General features: G+C 61.9%; 1 protein-coding gene across 1 annotated transcript; it reads left to right on the forward strand.

The window, feature by feature from the left end:
- The first annotated feature begins 319 nt into the window (after positions 1–319).
- Positions 320–18350, forward strand: LOC125624516 (uncharacterized). Its single transcript, XM_075121180.1, has 11 exons — positions 320–472; positions 1755–1806; positions 2205–2452; positions 2971–3535; positions 5829–5923; positions 6511–6865; positions 7809–7996; positions 8460–9010; positions 13245–13420; positions 14697–14866; positions 16773–18350. The coding sequence occupies exons 3-11, from the start codon at positions 2239–2241 to the stop codon at positions 17342–17344; spliced, it is 2886 nt and encodes a 961-aa protein (XP_074977281.1). The 5' UTR covers positions 320–472; positions 1755–1806; positions 2205–2238; the 3' UTR covers positions 17345–18350.
- Positions 18351–18716: the final 366 nt, after the last annotated feature.

Raw genomic sequence — 18716 nt, forward strand, 5'->3', positions numbered from 1 at the left:
TGTCCTGCCCCACTCTTGCACACATTCCATGTGCTGTGTCACACCTATACTGAGCTGCTCCCCGCAAACCTTAGCCTCTGAGTGCCAGCTCCTGGGGCCAGGGACTAGGGCTTTGTTCAGTGTGTGCAGTGGTGCCCTGCAGTAGGGGCTGCTGGGGGGCCAGGGAGGCACCGAGCAGGAAGCAGGGTCCGGCCTGCCCAGATCTGCTGTGGTTTTGAGTCTAAAAGTGTTAGCACTTTTGCTGACCAGGACGTTCTCATTGTTCCGGGAGACCCAGCACGGGGCAGGGGGTAAACACCAAAAGGGGAAATGGGTGGGGAAGTGAAACTCAGCAGCTTCTTCCAACCCTGATCGGACAGAGCCACCCGCAATCCCCCCAGCCCGCACTCTCCGCCTCATTCTCCCTCTCGGGGAAGGTCAGAGACCAAACGAAGCCCCCTGCTCACAGAGCCTCGGCCAGCCTCTGGGAGAGGTAAGTGACTCTTCTCTGCGCTGCCCAGACGCACTTCTCCCGTGCAGGCTGCATTCTGGTTCCCCAGTGGCAGGTCTCTGCGTTCGGGATCCCGCAACCTTTCTTTCTCAGCCCCTTCCCGCCATGTTCGGACTGGCTCTCTGCCACCTCGCTCTTCGCCTGTCCTGGGCCGAGGAGCTCCCAGCCCCTCCCCAGGTGCATGGCTGTAGGGAGCTGGGAAGGGGGTAGCCCCTCAGGCCTTGCGCTCCCTCTCAGAAGGCCAGTGTGCAGGGGGTCCCAGCCAAGCAGTACAGGGGGATGGTCACGTCCCATTCCCCTTGCCCTGCGATGCAGCCAGTCTGCGGTGGCTCTGTGCTGAAATGACAAGTCGCTTTCCTTGCCTTGCTGCTGCACGGCATCTCTGAGCCCTGCCCAGTTGCAGTCAGCTCTCATCAGGTCATTCCCTGCTCCAGGGGCTGGTCTCTCTGGGCCCATCTTCCCTGATAGTCAGAGCAGTTCCTGGCTTGGGGTCACCTTCTCCCAGCCCTGCAGATGGGGGTCCCCTGCAGGTCAGGTCAGGGTCTCAGCCTCAGCTAGGGGCTGGGAGCGAAGTTTGGGCTCTGCATCATGTATCTGCATCAGACCTAGCCCACTCCTGGCTCTGGATGGGTGCCCTGGTCATACCCCCATGCTGCTCATGGCCAGGATGTAGCCAGTTCTGAATCTGGGTGTTGGCTCTGACCCAGGTTTGATTCTGGCTGGATGGGTCATCTCTGCCCCGGTGCTGACTCTGGGGTGGAAGACTGGTGAACATGACATTGTGAATGACATATGAACAGTGGAGAGAGGAAAGGAATCAGAGTCTGACAGTTTAAAACACTGGTTGGAAGCCTGGGCCCATGGCAATCTATGGGGGTTTGGTCACTGACACCAAAAAGGCCAGAATCTCACCCTGTCTATTAAACCCCAATACCTAATGCACCGGTTGGAGAAAGGATGTCTTTGTTAAAGGACCATTCCTGGTCCCTCCAGCTAGGTTGTGTGCACTCTCAGCATGCACTTGGAGCCCCCAGAAGCACAATACCAGGGACAGCAAAGGTCACAGGCCGCATGTTTCTAAGGTACAAGTGAGCAGAGACCCCCCCCCTTTAATTGGTTATCTCTCCCACCCCCACCCCCCATGCTTCTAGAACTGCCCCTTGAATCACAGGTACCTTGGAGGGAGAGAAGGGGACTGAGCTGTTTTTTGATCCTTGGCTCATGTTCTGCTGCTCTGTGCATAGTTGTGATGGTCTCTTTCCAGGTCCCTGCCCGCTGGTAGTCAGCCTCCGCCCCGTGCACGGCAGCCCCTGGAGGTAAGGACAGCCCCCCCCCCCCCCCCCCCCACACACACACACAGACCATAACCAGTGTGGTTAGTGAAGGAGAATGGCCATCTCCGGAATGGTTCTGGAGACAAATTCAAAACTGAAATATCAATTTTCCAAGAGGGCCCATTGCAAATCCTGGGCAGTGACAACAGTCTCCACAGGCTGGAGGGGTTTGTGCAGCTAGGATTTCACCCAGCTCTAGTGTACAGTGCCTGTCTCTCTCTCTCTCTCTCTCTCTCTCTCTCTGTGCGTGGGTGGGTGGGTGGGTGTGGCAAGCTCCCTATCTGCGGCTGTGTGTAGTTGGGTTGGGGACTCTCCCCGGTCCAGGCAGGGGTCTGTAGGGAGGTGGCTGTTGTCCCTGGCTGGAACTGTGCCCCTTGCAGGTGCTGACTCCCGCAGCGGGGAGCAATTGTGGGAATGCCCCAGCCACGGCTCACGCTAGGGGGCCCATGTGCTTGCAGAGGCAGAATGGCTGGCAGATTCTGGCTGGCAGCCAGCACCCTGGCCATGATCCTGGGCATGGCAGTCCCTCAGGAGAACGTGTGTCGAGCACTAAATGGCAAAGATGGCTACCCGGGAGTACCGGGCCTCAATGGGAGGCCAGGGCAGAAAGGCGACAGGGGCGAGCCAGGTAAGGTGGGAGAGGGGAGCTGTAGCTCCCAGGGCTGAGAACATGGGGAGGGCTGGGTATGGTGCTGGGTATTGTCTCTACGGCACCAGTTCCAACTCAGCCCTGGCTGGCTTGGTGGAGGGGACTGAGCCGGGGCGCTGGCCCAGGCCTGCTCAACAGTGAGGATGGAGCTGGGCTCTGGCCCAGGCCGGCTCGGCAGAGGGGAGGGAGCCGGGCGCTGTCCCAGGCCAGCTCGGCAGAGGGGACTGAGCTGGACGCTGGCCCAGGCCGGCTCGGCAGAGGGGAGGGAGCCGGGTGCTGGTGCAGGCCGGCTCGGCGGTGAGGATGGAGCCGGGCTCTGGCCCAGACTGGCTCGGCGGCAGAGAGGGATCTGGAGGCTTTTGCCTAGGCTGGCTCAGTACAAGGGATGGAGCCGGCCTCTGGCTGGAGGGTGGCTGGTCATGGGGGGATGTGGCTGGCATCAGCCAACAATGCCTGGGCCCAGGTTCCGTCAGCCGCGGCCTGTTCCTCTCTTCCAGGGTTGCCGGGAAGGAGATCGGGGATCCAGGGACCCAAAGGTGATGAAGGGGAGCCTGGGTCTCCCGGCATGCCTGGGAACCAGGGCTACAGGGGGCCAAATGGTTCCCCCGGGCTCCCAGGGCAGCCGGGGAGGAAGGGAGCCAAAGGCAAGGCTGGCAATATCAAGGACCAGCCCCGACCCGCCTTCTCGGCCTCCAGGAAGAACCCCCCGACCCACGGGAACGTGGTGGTCTTTGACAATCTCATCACTGACCAGGACAGCACCTACAGCACCCAGACGGGCCAGTTCACCTGCCGGGTGCCCGGCGTCTACTACTTTGCCTTCCAGGTGATCTCCAGCGGGAACCTCTGCCTCAGCCTCGCCCTCAATGGGGAAAAGAAGTTGGGCTTCTGCGACAGCAACAGCCGCGGCATCCTGCAGGTGAACTCAGGCAGCGGTGTGCTCAGGCTGGCCCCGAACGACCGGGTCTGGCTGGAGAGCGACCCCCGCCAAGGCAACAGGGTGTACGACGGCACCGAGGCCAACAGTGTCTTCAGCGGCTTCCTGCTCTTCCCTGAGACCCAGTGACGCCCCTCAGCCAGCGCTACAGCAAGGCGGCCCCTGACGCTCCGAGCCCCCACCGCTTCGCCCGCTGGCCTGTGAGAGCCCGGCCGGGGGGTGTCCTGGAGGGCCGCAGGCCAGCCAACGTGTGCAGACCCAGCCTTTCCTCCCGCACCACTCGGGAGAGCGCTGCGCCAACACACGTGGGGCGCCCTGTGTGCCCTGCAGGGGTGGGAGCCGTCTGCTGAGCTCCCCGGGGCCTGTATCAGAATACTCTGTGTCCAGTTCCACGAGTGTAGGGGATATAGGCCCTGGCCAGGCGTGACGGCCCAGACCCTGCTCCTGCAGAGCTCCCCTTGGCTTTGATGGGACCAGGATCGGGCCCCAAGTGTCTGCCCTGGGAAGCCTGTGCCATCGCAGGCTGGTTCTGGGCATTGTGGGACGAGCGCACCCCCAGCATGCCAAACAGACCGGGAATCCCCACCTGTCCCCATGGGCTGGCATCTGGACTGCCCGGGTCACTCACAGCAGGGGCCTCCTTCCCAGCAGCCAAGTGTGAGGCTCCTCAGACAAGGGTGGGCTCCTTCCTCTGGCCCCATGGCCATGATACCACAGCCCGCAGCCCAGGCCTTAGACAAGATCTGTCTGCAAAGGGCCAAAGCCTGCCAGTGGCCCTGTCCTGCTGTGCACCCCTCTGCCCTGGCCTGCATCCCTGTAACGTGCGGCCTTGAGAGAGCTGCCCGGGGGACCAGGATGTGGCGTGGGGGGATAGGGGTGGTAGATAGGCTGGGTTTGCTCAGCTGCTGGCTGCTCTGTGCCTGGACTGGAACCCCAGCTAACGCCCTGGGAAGTATCATCTCGCCTTCCAGTCAGGTCCAGTCCGTCGCCCACAGCCGGCGCACTGCCTAAAGAGCCACAGCTCCCACTCCAGTCAGGGTCCCCCCCTTCCCGGCCAGGCGCTGCCATTCAGCATGGACTGTGTGCCCCAGGCCAAGGAGAGTGGTCACATTCGGTGCTCTGTCCGAGCAGCACAGTCCCAGACAGTGCCCCAGTCCCAGGGAGCGGAGGCTCAGATCTTCCTGCCATGCTGGTTCTCATCTCCCTGCCGAAGGAGATCAGTTGTCACCGGTGTCATTCCCCCGCTGTGGCCCCTTTATTCCCTGATAGAAAATCGCTGTTGGTTGTGGCTTGCACTGTACTAACCATTGCAAATCCGGAGCTGGCTGCAGGCCACCCCTGGCTTTCACACCCTTCCAATCAGCACAGACGAATAAACCCTTTCTTTCCCTCGCTCATTCCCATCCAGTGCCTTGGTTTTCTTTCTCGTTCACATCGTCCTGCAAACCGTCAGTGTCCCGGGCCCTTTCCCAGGCTGCTGCTTCCATGGCAGCCCCCCCGGAGCCAGGAACAGCACAGGCCCAGAGCACAACAGGCTGGCGTCTCCCAGGAAAGACCCCCTCAGGATTTGAACTCACCAGCCTTTGCAGAGCCTGCCTTTGGCTCCAGCTCCCCCATCCCAGTGCTGTCCAGCGAGTTCAGGCTCCAAGCCATGATGTCCCTGGGGAGCCTAAAGGAGCCAACAAGGCCAGAGTGTTTCTGATCTGTCAGTACTAAGAGCAATGCCTGGGCAGGCATCTTTCCACCCTGCACCCGGGAAAAGGGATCAGCCTGGCTGACCCAAATACGCTGCAGCTACATAGAAGGTGCAGCAGCCACACACCGCAGTCCATCCTGAGCAGGAGGGACCCCCCAGGGCCAGTGGGCGTCCAGATTCTGTGGCCCTGGGCATCTGGGCATCTGGGCGTGACAGGGAGCAATGGGTAAGGGAGAAGAGTCTCTGGGAGGGTGACACTTTTTTCTTCCTAAATCAAAATGAGGCCAGCAGCCTCATTCCCATGTGGGAAATGGGGTCCCCCAGCTTGGGCCAGGCTGCAGGCCGTCAGTCCCAGGACCCCTGCACTGTGGGCTGTCCTGTGGCATGCCCAGGCACTGGATTGCTGGTGGGAAGGAGAGCTCTGCCCTAGCGGGAAAAGGGGGAGGGGAGCCGGGCATAATGGGCACTGCCCCCTGGTAGGGTCCCCGGGCATTACCCTCCCCCCCACACACAGCAAGCAGAGCAGGCAGAGGACATGTGCCCCTTGCAGAGGGCAGAGCTGGTCCTTCAGGGAGCACGCACTGGACACTCCTGGGGGCCAGCTTGGATTCCTCCTGGGGGCTGCGTCTGCCCCTTAACACCCTGCCCACAGTGACAGAGGAAGGGATAGGGAAAAGAGAGCTGCTCACTCACACTGGTGGGCGCTGTGCTCTCCTCACCAGAACCGGTGCCTCGTCCAGGGGCCGGCGCTCCTGGAACATGCTGGACAGACAGGTGAATGGCTCGACCTCGAAAAAGACTTTTGCTGATGCAGCTAGTGAGCCAACACATGGGCCCTGGGGCACTGCCCAGAGGGGTGATACCTGGGTATGGGCCACGGTGCCAGGAGCCCTCCCCAGGGGCTGATACCCAGGTATGTGCCATGCCGGCACCAGGACCCGACCCTGGGGGCTGATTCCCAGATTCCCGGTGTGTGCCACGAGTCCTTCACTGATCCAAAAACATTCTTCAGTAAAAGGAAGCAGGAGTTATATGGGTATTGACCGCGACCCCCCACCAATTCAGTCGTTTTCGCTGGCACCCAGGGGGCTGAGCGGAGGGCTGGGCTGGCCAGGGTGCCCAGTGCGAGGCTGGGAGCGGGCCGTGACACGTGCCAGGAGATGGGGATGACACAGACTCAGCACTAACCCTCATCCCCCGACCGATGGGCGAGTGTCGGAGGTCACAGGGTTCTGAGCAGGTGCTCTGGGCACTGGGCTGAGGTTGTGCCACTGTGGGGGCACCCCCAGCATGGCCCTCTGCCCTCCTACACTTCAGTCCCAGGGGAGGGGAAGAAAGCGGGAAGGTGAGCGGAGGGGCAGTGCCCTGATGGAGGTGCGCATCTGCCTCTGGATCAGCCGTGAGCACTGCACACTGCCCCTGATCCTGCTGCTGACCCTGGCACCCCCGGTCTGGTCCTTCCTGCCCTGCCCCTTGGCGGCCAGGCCCCTGATGAGGTGGGGAGCACTGGCGCGGCATTCAGTGCTGCCCGGCACTGTGGAAAACGCTTGCTCAGAAGAAATGTCCAGGACAGGGATGTGAAACTTGGCCAGGGCCCCAGCGAGGGGGCTGGTCTTTCCAAGAGGCCTGTCCTGGACTCCTTCAGCCACCAACTTCCTCCTGGCTGGTGTTGCAGCCAGAGCTCTGACAAGCCAGCCAGCAACCCCACCACAGCAGAGCCCTCCAGAGAGCGCAGGAGCCAGCGCCCTGCCCCAGAGAGGTAAGGGGCTGGCGGGGGGCAGCCGCAGGACATTGGTGAAGCGGCTAGGCCTGTGTCACTGTGCTGTGGCCACGGTGGCAGGCATTGCCATGGCCATAGGAGCTGACGTGTGGCTCTGGAAGGGCTGGCTGGTGGGCTCACAGCGGGGATACCCCAGTAGCCTGCTCCTGGGAGTGGCCGTACTTATGGCCACTGGTAGGTCAATCTGCATAAGGGTTTTCACTAACTCTCTGCAGGACTTCTGGGTCTAAGAGCCCCTGCAAGGCCGGAGGGCAGAGGCATGGGCCAGCAGGTGCACTGGTGTGGGGCAGCCAAGCTGGGTAATGCACTGTCCAGTGCAGGGACAGATTGCGGAAAGGCAGAGCTGCCCCCCGAGCAGCGCAGCACCAGGGATCCTGGAAATAGGACAATGCCCTGGGAACCGGGCTATCCTTGTGCCAGCACCAGGGAACCCCAGAATGGACCTTTCTCCAGCAACCCAGCTGTGCTGTGGGCCACAGCTAGCACCAGTGACAGGCAAACCAGGGCCAGGCAGCTCAAGCCTCTCTGTCCATGCACCCACAGCAGGGGCCATTCCTGACCTATGCTCAGAGCCGGGAGCGGGAAGGGCTGCCGGAAAGGAGAGAGGCTGCCCATGAGGGTGGGAAGGGAGACGCTGCCCTGACTTTCTGGCTGGGCTCTGGGCTCAGGCAGGCAAAGCCCATCAGGCAGCGTTCTGGACCCATGCAGGCTGCCGAGGGGACAGGCTGTGCCCAGGGGGCGGGAGCGGGTGGGGATGGCGAGCCGAGGGAGGGTGGGTCCTGGTATGAGCGAGGGTCAGAGTAACCTGCGGTCTGTCACTGGGTGGAGATGCTACACCCAGCCTGGCAGCAAGGGGCCTCCGCTGTGCCCACAGCGACAGGACAGGGACTCTCAACACTCTCCACATTTCCACTCGTGGTAGGACAATGATAGTCAAGAACGTCTGGGAACCAGTGGGCCTGGGCCTAGCCCTTCTCCTCCTGGCGCTGGAGACCACCGTGACAGGCAACGCTTCCCACAGCTGCTATGGTACCCCTGGGCTGCCTGGCACACCTGGCATGCCTGGCAAGGATGGCAGAGATGGGCTGAAAGGAGTCAAAGGCGAACCAGGTAGGTGCCCTCTAACAGAAGCTTGTCAAGGGAGTGGGCATTGGAGAGGTGTCACCAGAGGGCTCCCCGCGGCCCATAGTGCCCGGAAGATAGAGGATTAGTGCCAGCTCTGTCCTGGGGTGCACAGGTGGGAAAGCACAGAGGGAGAGGACAGGACATGGCCCCACAGCCTGACCCCAATGCAGGGAATCAGCTCCCCTTCTCCGGCGCCTTTCCTGCAGGAGTTCAGACACTGGCACAGTTGCCTGCTCAGCTTCAGAGTCCTGGGGGCTGGCTCAGGGATACCAACCCTTTGCAGGCACGGAACGGAGGGGAGAGGACTTGCCCACACAGCCAGGGTAGGCTGGGAACACGGCCGCTCAGCCACCAGGGCAGGGGGGGCAGGGAGGAGCCGCCAGCCGTCCCTTCCCAATGCACGGAGCCACTGGATCCACACTGACGGACACTCCCTGGAACCCCACAGGCATCCCGGCCATTCCTGGAACCCGAGGGCCCAAGGGGAAGAAAGGAGAACCTGGCATCCCTGGCCTGCAAGGAAAAACTGGTCCCATGGGTCCCTCTGGCATCCGGGGAGAGCCGGGTGAGCAAGGCCAGCCTGGAGGGCCCGGCATGGCTGGCAATTACAAGCAGAAGCACCAGTCAGCCTTCTCAGTAGTGAGACAGACCGGGCAGCACCCAGACAAGAATGCCCCGGTGGTGTTCAACCACGCCATCACCAACCCCACCCAGGACTACAACACCACCTCGGGCAAGTTCACGTGCCGCGTGCCCGGCCTCTACTACTTCGTCTTCCACACCTCCCAGATCGCCAACCTCTGTGTCAACATGTACAAGAACCGGCAGAAGGTGGCCAGCTTCTGCGACCACATGTCCAACAGCAAGCAGGTCAGCTCCGGAGGCCTGCTGCTGCGCATGGACACCGGGCACCAGCTCTGGCTGGCAGTCAACGATTACAATGGCATGGTGGGCATCGCTGGCTCTGACAGCGTCTTTTCCGGCTTCCTGGTCTTCCCAGACTAGGCGGGCCGGGCCAGCTCTGGCACGCGCCGGCTGATCCCAGCCTCTCTCTGCCCTCTAACGTGCACGCTGGCGCTCTCCCTGCATCGCAGCGCCTCACCGTGGGGCACAAGGGAACGGCACACCCGGGGCTCTCTGCACAGGTCTTCTGCTTGCGTCAGCTTGGCTGGGCTGGGGCCGGACCTGTTGGCTGCAGTCCTGTCCCTGTTGGGCCCCGGTAGCCACCCAGAGCAGTCAGACTCCAACCAAAAACTAACCAGGGCCGAGCAGGTTTTCACATGTGTTTTCAAGACAGAGTCACCAAGTGTAAGGGAAGAGGGTTGTCTGGCTGCATCCCTGCTTAGCGAGAACCACGGTGGCCCCACTGTCCCCGCTCTCCCCAGCCGCTCTGCGCTCTCTACACAGTACAGGGTCTAGCTGCTGCACGCTCTGCATTAACTAGCCCTCGCTGCTTCACGCTGCTCACACCCAGAGACTCCTAGCCCTGGGGTCTCCCCGCTGCCCCCAGCGAGTCACACCAGGGATGGGTTCGCCCCAGAAAGTTTGGAAAGGGAACTTGGCCATGAGCTTCTGTCGAAAACGTCAATAAATCCCCACTCTGTGGCACGGGGCCTGGTGTCTCATGTTCTACCCTCACCACGCAGCATATCAGAAACCTCTGTGTGTGTGTGTGTGTGTGTGTGTGTGTGCGCGCGTGCGTGACCTATTTCTATAGCACTGGTTACAGGAGCTAGACATCGAACGCCACCAATGCCCAGCCAGGCCTCCATTGCCCGTGTGGGGTGTGCGCTCCTGTTGGTGGGCGACTGGGCGCAGTTGGGAAAGGGGAGTTTGTTTCAGAGCAGGGCAGCGCTGAGCTCCCTCTGCCCCATGGAGTGAGGGGGGAGGAAGGGGCCTGTTTCCCATCCCTACACACAGGCCCGGGTTCCATCTCCCTCCCAGTTGTCTCAGCCCTCCCAGGCAGAGGCTGTGGCCAGGCAATGAGCTGGTTCAGCCCCTTCTCTAGATGGCCTCTGGGTACAAGTCCGGCTCTGACTGCAAGTTAAGCTGCCCTTCCCCATGGGGCCTGAGGAACAGTGCCTGCCACCACCCCCACCCCGGATGGATTCTCTCTCTGTTGACACAAGGGTGCAAGTGAGTCACAACCCTAGGGCCAAATGCATCCTGAATTGGCCTTGCCCCAGGCCCAGCCCCTAGCCCAGCTCCCTGGCAAACACACACAGCGCCACCATGCCCCTGGCCTTGGCGCCTGGCACACCCTGGCCCCGGCGCCCAGAGGCTCCAAGGGCACAGCACACAGCCAGGCCTCATCCAAACAGAAATGGCCTGAGAATGCCTGTGTCCCATTCCTCCCTCCCAGCCTTGTAGATTGGCCCCACATCGATGTCCTGGGTCTTGGTGCCTCACCTCAAGGCTTCCAAGCTGCTTCATGAAGCTGCTGGGCCCCGCAGCACCCTGCCCAGCCATCGTCATAAAGTGCAACTGTTCCGTTCCCACCATGGACACAGGGATTGTCAGACGAGCTTAGGATCCTTGGGGCCTCTCTGAGGCCAGCTCAGAGGCACTGAATGTCAGAGGAAGCTGGGAGCTGCCACAGAGCCTCAGGGGGCATCCTGAGATTCTAGGAACGGGTCTGTAAAGCTCCAAAGCTCCCTTTGACGCACAGACACAAGGGGCTGATCCCCACCGCCCCCTGAGGCCATGCCAGGGCCCAGGACAGCACCGCGCCTTCTCAGCTCATGCTAGACTCTGGAGAGTGCTAGAGGAAGCGCCTGGGAGTCTGGAGACCTGGGCTCTGGAGATAGTCACCGCACATCTCTGGGCACCAGTCTCCCCATCTGTCCAGTGCAGCTCAGCCGGGCAGCTGGACCCTGAGCATGGGTCACTCAGGGTCTGTCTACACTGCAGTTAGGTACCTGCAGCCGGCCCGTGCCAGCTGACTCGGGCTTGCAGGGCTCTGGCTAAGAGGCTGTTTAACTGTGATGAAGATGTTTGGGACCCCACCACTCGCCCCCATCTCACAGGGTCCCAGAGCCCATGCTCCAGCCCGAGCCCAAATGTCTAAAGTGCAATTAACAGCCCCTTGCCCCAAGCCCTGTGAGCCCAAGCCGTGGGTGTCTAATTGCAGTGTAGACACACCCTCAGAGGCCTAAGCTAGCCAGGGCCTTCTGTAGCCGAGCCCATCTTTCCGCAGTCTCTGTAGTGACAATTGTGGCCCAGCACTTCTCAGTTCTCTGGATGAGGAGGCAAAAACTCCCCCAGGTTACAACACAGGGCTCCAGTGGTGTTTATAACCAGGAGCTGCTTGTCCGAATGGCTAGTGCCTGCCCCAAGCCTGGCTCAGGAACTCCAGGCAGGTTTGAGTTCACAGAAGAATGGACACCTGAGCATTCCCTCCTGACACCCGCAATAGCACCTCCCCGGGGATCTGCAGGGGCGTGCATGTGCCACTCGCTGGTTCAAAGCACTTACAAACTCTGCTAATGAATCAAGCCAAATATCTGCAGAGCAGGGAGCTTCCAAGGAGCCCTTTCAACTTGAAATCCGCTTGACCGAGAGCTCCCCCTAGGGCAGGGGAGCCTGAACCACACCCCTGGCCCTACGTGACACTGAGCGCTGGAAGGGCCATCACAGTCACTGGGGAATGCAGGATCAGGCCCCACTGTGTGGACACCCCAGGCCAAATCCCAGCCTGGCGTGAGCCGGGGCAGCCCCAGGAGGCTGGGGAGTGCATGTGCCTGGAGCAGGGCTGAGTGTGGCCCACGGGGCAGAGGCTCGGCAGGGAGCAAGGACAAGCGGAATCGATTTTAAGAAATGTGCCTGGTGCTACCTAGATCCAGGCCTGCTCTGACTGGGGTTCTCTGGGATAGTCCAGGCCGCGTGCAGCTGGAGGAGGCGTGACTCCAGGCATGGACAGGGCCCCACAAGCCCTCCGGCTCGCCTTTCATGCAGGGGTGATCTTAGAGAGCCAACTCCTAACAGAAAGGGGCAGCCAGATGTGGCGGCTAGAGTCCCAAGGGACAGGGAATCCGGGTTCCTTTCCTCCCCACAGCACATGGCAGCCCCTCAATGGTCTGTGACCCCCAGCCCAGCCGGGCTCCTGCTCCATTAGCCGCATGCCCCGAGGCTGAGAAACGCCGGGAGGGAGGGAGGGCGGTTCTTAGCGATGGGATGGAATCGCTCTCGACTGCGGCATGAGGCTTTGCCAGGCGGTGAGTGTCTCTGTGCTGGCTGCCCAGCGCTCTGTCCAGGGGACAGCATCCCGCAGAGTCAGGGGCCAGATGCAGAGGTGATGGGCACAGCTGGCCCCCTTTGACCTTTGCACACACACTCCCCAGTGGAGGCGAACCTGCAGCACTTCCACACTGAGAAGCCAGACAGAGGTGAGTTAAAGTGGGGGGTGGCCCTTCCATTTGCACCCCTGCGAGCTGCATCTCTGCCTCAGCGTCGGCCCAGCGGTGACTCCCTGGAACACGAGGGCTGGCTCGGGAGATGTGTGGGAGGGGTGAGTCTAGGCAGGCCGGGCAGCGCCGGGGATCCAAGGGAGCTGGTGGGCTGGCACGGGGGACATTACAGCCGCTCTGGCGCCCTCACACTCACATGGACCCTTGGAAGCAGGTAAGTGCAGCCCTGGGACCTCAGCACCGTCATGTCTCCCAGCCCATGTCTCGTCTGGCCCAGGCGAGTGGGTCCCAGCAGCACCAATGAGTGGGGCCAGATCCTCACCCCATGGACACCCACTGGAGTGTTTTCTTTGACCCAGGGCGTGGGAGGGGGGGCTCTGTCTGCACAGTGCCACCAGGAAGTTAGTGACACCTTCGTGTGCAGCCACAGGGCATAGGGCTGGGTGCTCACGAGTGACCCTTATTCCCACAATGCCCCCAAACCAGCTCTCTATCACCAGGGTGTAAGCGCAGAGACTGCCCTGGCTGCTCTGGGTTTTCAGAGGGGGGACTCAGAGCAGGGTCAGGGGGGCCAGGTAGAGTTGGATCTTAGCAGCCTGTGACCCTTTTGGGGAGTTTCCTATAAGGGCAGGTGAGGGCACGTACCCCAGTAAGAACAGACCCACTGAGCAGCACTTTCTAGGGCTTGGGCCAAGAGCTGCTGATGGCCAGAGGCTCTGGCCCAGCCACGCCCAGGCTCCCTGCAGGGCTCAGGCACTGGGGGTCCTGCTGAGCCTGCAGAAAGAGCCTGTGGTCAGCTCCGAGCGGGGCAGCGGGGGATGTGAAAGTGCCAGTGTGCAGAAGGGCCAGAGCCAACAATAAAAAAGGGATGTGGCCAGTTCCTCTCCTTGCCCAGCCTTTGTCTTCTCACGCAAACTTCTGCTTTCCCTGCGCAGGGTCACTGCCAAGCTGGACTGAGACGCACCCGGCCTCATCCCTGCTCGCTGCTGCAGGACGCTGCGAGGTAAGAGCGAGCCCGCACGGTGCCACAGGCGCCCAATTCCTTAATAGCCACGAACGAGCCGGTCGCTTGGACAGAGCAGTGTCCCTAAGGGGCTGCCAGGGCTCCAGAACCCTCTCTGCACCCGGCTCCCTCTGGGCTCGAGAGCAGACTCGGCTCTGAGCTGTGGAGCAAGCCCTGCACTGAGCTCCCAAGGGGTTCTGGCCCTGCCCCAGCCATGCGTTCCCAGCCAAGCTAACCTTGCCGAGAAGCAGCTCCTGATGTTGCAGTGTTTTGTGTCTGGCTTATACGGTGCTGGGCTCTTGGTCTGTAGGACCAGGAGATTCCGAGATTCCAAGGCCAGCTTGGACCACTGTGATCATCTAGTCTGACCTGAATAACACAGGCCAGAGACCTGCCCTGAACTAATTCCTGTCCGGTGTGTCCAGGGGGCAAGTCACAGTCACAAATGGCTCGGACAGGACGGTCTGGGAGAACTGGCGAGACTGGCGCACTGATGCTGGCAGTTCAGCTCAGTGCCTGATGAGACAGCCCATTAGCCTGGGGAACAGGCTCCAGCGGACAAGCCCCACAGCAGGACAAAGCCCTGGGGGACAGATGGTTTGGGAGGGTGGCTTATGGACGTAACCCTGCTCTCAGTTACTCTGGAGCAAACCCAGAATCTCGCCACTGAAGCTAATGGAGCCACTCCAGGTTTGCAGTGGTGTAAATCAGAGCAGGGTTCGGCCCCAAATGTTTTGGTTCTGTGGCTGGATGGGGAATTGCAGCCGGTGGAGCTGGCGGGATCTCAGAGCAGTGGGAGCTGGGGCAGGATTTGACCTGAGCTGGGTGAGGTGCCGACGTGAGAGCCATGCGTGCTGCTCTCCCTGTCCCTCCCACAGAAGCTCTGCCAACACCGAAGGTTTTGCTGCTACTCTCTCTCCCCTGCGCTGCCCCGCAGCTTGGGGACTGGGCCACTGGTGCCTGAGCCTTGAGGCTGTTCTCATCTGGGGAGGGGAGGAGATGTGCGGTCCGGGGGCCAGTCTCTCCCCATTCATCCAGGGGCAGCTCCATCAAAGACAACGGGGTGTCAGGGGGAGGACTTGGGCCTGTAGCTTTTCCTTGGAGCGGCTCCTGTCGTGGACTTTGCTCCTCCGCTGCCCCCAGTACTGGGGGAATGTCCCCATGGCACGGTGCCCCAGGGCTGCGCTGTTCTTGGCAGCCTGCTGCCCAGCCCTCTGCCCAGCCCATCACCCCGTGCTGCCCTGTGAGCTGTGCTGTGTCCCTCTGCTCTCTCCAGCGCTGGTGCCGACATGATGCTGTGGGCCATGCTGCTCTGCCTGTCCGTGGTCCCCCTGGCCAGGGCCGATAGCTGCAAGGGCTACGCCGCCATCCCGGGCATTCCGGGCGCACCAGGACAGCCAGGCTCCAATGGCAAAGATGGAGTGGATGGCCCGAAGGGAGAGAGAGGTGAGAAGGAGGTGGGAGCTGGGAGCAGGCAGAGCTCTGGGCCAGAGTGGTGCTATCGGGATGACAGCAGCTCCCTGAAGGCCCTTTCGGAGTAAAGCATGATTCCTGGGGTTAGCTGTTAGTGCCTGCCCAGACAGCCCGGCCCTTGCTGCTCTCCGCCAGGAGGATGCATTGCTGGAAGCAAATGGTTTGCACTTTTCCAATGCAGGAACCAGCCAGCCACAGGTACGAGGAATATGTCCCTCCTTGCCCCCTGGCCAAGAGGGGAGCACCAGGGGAGAGGTAGGCCTGGCTGGAGAGAAAGCGGAGAGGGGAGGTGTCTGCGAGAAGGGATCCCTGCTGCAGGGGAGCAGGAATGGGGCCTGATCCAGAGGGGTGCAAGGGAGGAGTTTCGAGTGCAGACAGGAGGGGGACAGACAGAGCGCTGCACCTCGGGCAGGAGGGTGAGGGCGTTGCTATCAGGGCTACACGGGTGGCAGCCATGGGCAGTGGGTATAATAGGTTGGGGAGGCTAAGCCTCCCCAAACAGGATGCGGGGCACCTCCCTCTGGAGGCACACCACTCGCCTGCCACCTTCAGAGCACTGGCCTGAGGCCCCGCTCCAGCGTCCCGCTCTTCCCCCATAGCCCCACCCACGCTGCTCCTCTTCCCATCCTAGCTCTGCCTCTCCCCCAAAGCCGGCGGGGGCTCAGGCGGGCAGGCCAGCGGGACAGGGGCTTGGACAGGCAGGCTGGTGGCCCAGGGCTTGGCCAGCTCAGGCCAGCCGGAGGCCCATGGCTCAGAGTGACTCAGGCCAGGACTTGGGGCGGCTCAGGCAGGCTGGGGCTTGGGTCAGCTCAGGTGGGCCGGCTGGGGCTCCTCTGGGGCTCCTCTGGCTCCAGTGGGCAGGAAGGGGGTGGACTCAGGCAGAAGGAGTGGGGCAGGGGGCTAGCCTCCTCAAACAGGCGGTTCATGCATCGCCCATGGTGGCCGCAACGGTGGTAAGTTTTCAGGAGAAACAGCTAGTGCAGACACAGCCTTGTGCAGACTGCGCCGAGCCAGCACCTCATCCTGGCACCGCTGCCCCTGCTGCCAGGCCATTCGAAGGAGGGCGTTTGCTCAGTTCACCGAGTGCAGCCTGGCACCTGCAGCTCGGCCTCGTGCCCTGAGCACATCCCCCCTGGGGCAGGTTCTGCAGCCTGCGGTCTGCCTGCGCTAAACAACCCAGAGACCCACCCCGGGGGCAGCCCTGGCCAGCACATGTCCTGCGAGGGGCGCTCTAGGGGCTGCCCCAGGGAAAGAACTCGCAGTGCCTGTGAAAATGGAGCCCGCAGGGGCACAACCTAAAGGGCCGACACACAGGCCCTTTGTGGGGAAGCAAATTGCCTGGTGGGATTTGGGAATCCATCCTGCAGACCTCCACTACGGGAAATGCTGGGCAGGTCCCTGTGTGTGGGGGGGGGTCTCAGTGGGCACCGGTGTCCCTGTGTGAGGGGGGGGTCTCAGCTGGCACCAGAGTCCCCATGTGAGGGGCGAGGGTCTCAGCCGGCACCAGTGTCCCCGTGTGAGCGGTGGGGGGGGTCTCAGCTGGAACCAGTGTTCCCGTGTGGGGGGGTCTCAGCTGGCACCAGTGTCCCTGTGTGAGGGAGGGGGTCTCAGCTGGCATCAGTGTCCCCGTGTGAGGGGCAGGGGGTTTCAGCCAGCACCAGTGTCCCTGTGCCGTGGGTGGAGGACTTTCCGGCACAGAAAGCCTGGAGGAGGGTTTCCTCGTCCACCAGCCCTGAGCTGGTCGCATGGCTTTGGTGGAACATCCGAGGCCACGCTCTGGGCTCAGCAGCGAAGCTAGGAACCTGCTAGTGATAAGATGAGGAACGAGAACAGAACCTGTGAGCCTTCCACTCCTGACTCTTCTTTTCCTGTTCTCTAGGTGCCCCGGGGCAGGTGGACGATGAAATGGAGCTGGGGGAGAAAGGAGAGCCGGGGAGCCCTGGACACCCCGGGAAAGTTGGCCCCAAAGGCCCCGTCGGCTCCAAGGGCTCTCCGGGCCCCATGGGTCCTCCTGGGCCAATGGGTGAATCTGGGGACTTCAAGACCACCCTCAAATCTGCATTCTCAGCTGCCAGGACCATTAGCATGCTGCCACGTCGGGAGCAGCCCATCCGCTTCGACCGCATCATCACCAACGAGAACGGGCACTACGAGAACAGGTACGGGCGGTTCACCTGCCGGATCCCGGGCCTCTACTACTTCACCTACCACGTCACCTCCCGGGGCAACCTGTGCATCAACATCAAGAAGGGCCAGGGCACCAAGGGGGAGAAGGTGGTGACCTTCTGCGACTATGTGCACAACACCTACCAGGTCACCACTGGGGGGGTGGTGCTGCGGCTGCAGGCAGGCGAGTCGGTGTGGCTGGAGCCCACCGAGAAGAATTCCCTGGTGGGGATTGAAGGGGCTGACAGCATCTTCTCCGGATTCCTGCTCTTCCCCGACGCCTAGCCGCCTGTGGACAGCGCCCCAGCACTCACTCTCCGACGTGCTCCCCGCATGTCACTCCCGAGCGCAACGCGCTGGCACAAGCTTCCACGCTACAGCCCGTTGATACATGAAGTGCTTTCCCCAGCAGCAGCGCCGGCTACCGCTCAGGGCACAGGCCCGTGGCACTTCCCCCGCGCAGAGCTGCCTTCTCTCGGTACTGCCCGTCCCACCCCTGGTGCAGCACCAGCTTCAGCCCTACCCAGCACGCAGCCCCCTGGCAGAGAACCCACAACAAGGGAGGCCTGGCCCCAGGAGACCCATCCCTGAATCCCTGGCAAGCGCCTGCGGATCCCAGGCCCCAGCCCATAGCGTTCACATAGCTTCTGCTTGCCGCGGGAGGGAGACACAACCCCTTTAAAATGAGCAAAGCACCAGCCCCCTCAGCACAGCTAAGAGTGATGGTTGGCCCAGGGAATCACAGCCAAGTGGGGGTTCCTGTCACAGCAGTGGGGATTCCCCAGCATTAATTCTATAGCCAAGGCTTCTCATGCTGGAGAATCATGGCAGCCCAGCCCTGATAGACAAATATTTGGGTGCAGTGGAAGTGCCCACCATCCTCCCCCAGGGGGATGCCCAGCTGTGAACCACTGTGGCCTGCTCACTGCAGCACCCATGCTGTGGGGCCGATGGGGTCAGGCCAAAGGGCCCCGCCCCAGCCCCAGCTCCCGGGAGATGATCCATCAGGAGCAATCTGAGATCTGCACTCCCCTTTCCAACCCAGCTGGAGCTGCTGGACTAGCCAGAGCCTGACACCCTGCGGCTGCCCTGCTCCGGCCTGTAGCAGGGAGGAGACCTCCAGTGAGGACACCTGCATCCTAGCCAGCCCCACTGCCTTCTCCACTCCAGTGGCTGCTTGCTATCCGTTGGGGCTAGTGCTCGCCAGGCCTGAGCATGCTCGTACACATTCAGGCCCTAAGCCAGGCCCCACAGAGCAGAGACAGCCAATAAACTTGATTTCTGCTATTGATTTTGCTGTTCTGATTTAATTAACAAATAGTCTGCCAGTGCTACTGGGGTGGTCTGGGGCAGCCCAGTGAGGGAGGGGAAGTCCTGGCCAGCCACCAACACAGGGCTCAGCAAACACATCAGGGGCTGCTCCCAGCCAGACAGCAAGAGCTAAGACTGCAGAGCTCTTAGAGCTGGGAACATTCTGGGTGCTGCATGGCCGTTGGGGGATGGTAGGGTGCTGGGTGCTGCATGGCTGTGGAGGATGGTAGGGTGCTGGGTGCTGCATGGCTGTTGGGGGATGGTAGGGTGCTGGGTGCTGTATGGCTGTGAAGGATGGTAAGGTGCTGGGTGCTGCATGGCCGCTGGGGGATGGTAGGGTGCTGGG

This window comes from Caretta caretta, chromosome 18, assembly GCF_965140235.1.
Source record: "Caretta caretta isolate rCarCar2 chromosome 18, rCarCar1.hap1, whole genome shotgun sequence".
In the NCBI taxonomy this organism is placed as follows: Eukaryota; Metazoa; Chordata; order Testudines; family Cheloniidae; genus Caretta; species Caretta caretta.

Bases quoted from the DNA above. Each gene is read 5' to 3' on its own strand.
- LOC125624516 (XM_075121180.1), top strand. From the start codon at position 2,239: ATGCCCCAGCCACGGCTCACGCTAGGGGGCCCATGTGCTTGCAGAGGC. The intron at 7,997-8,459 runs GTAGGTGCCCTC...GGAACCCCACAG, and splicing joins AGGAGTCAAAGGCGAACCAG to GCATCCCGGCCATTCCTGGA. The intron at 9,011-13,244 runs GACTAGGCGGGC...GGGATGTGAAAG, and splicing joins CCGGCTTCCTGGTCTTCCCA to TGCCAGTGTGCAGAAGGGCC.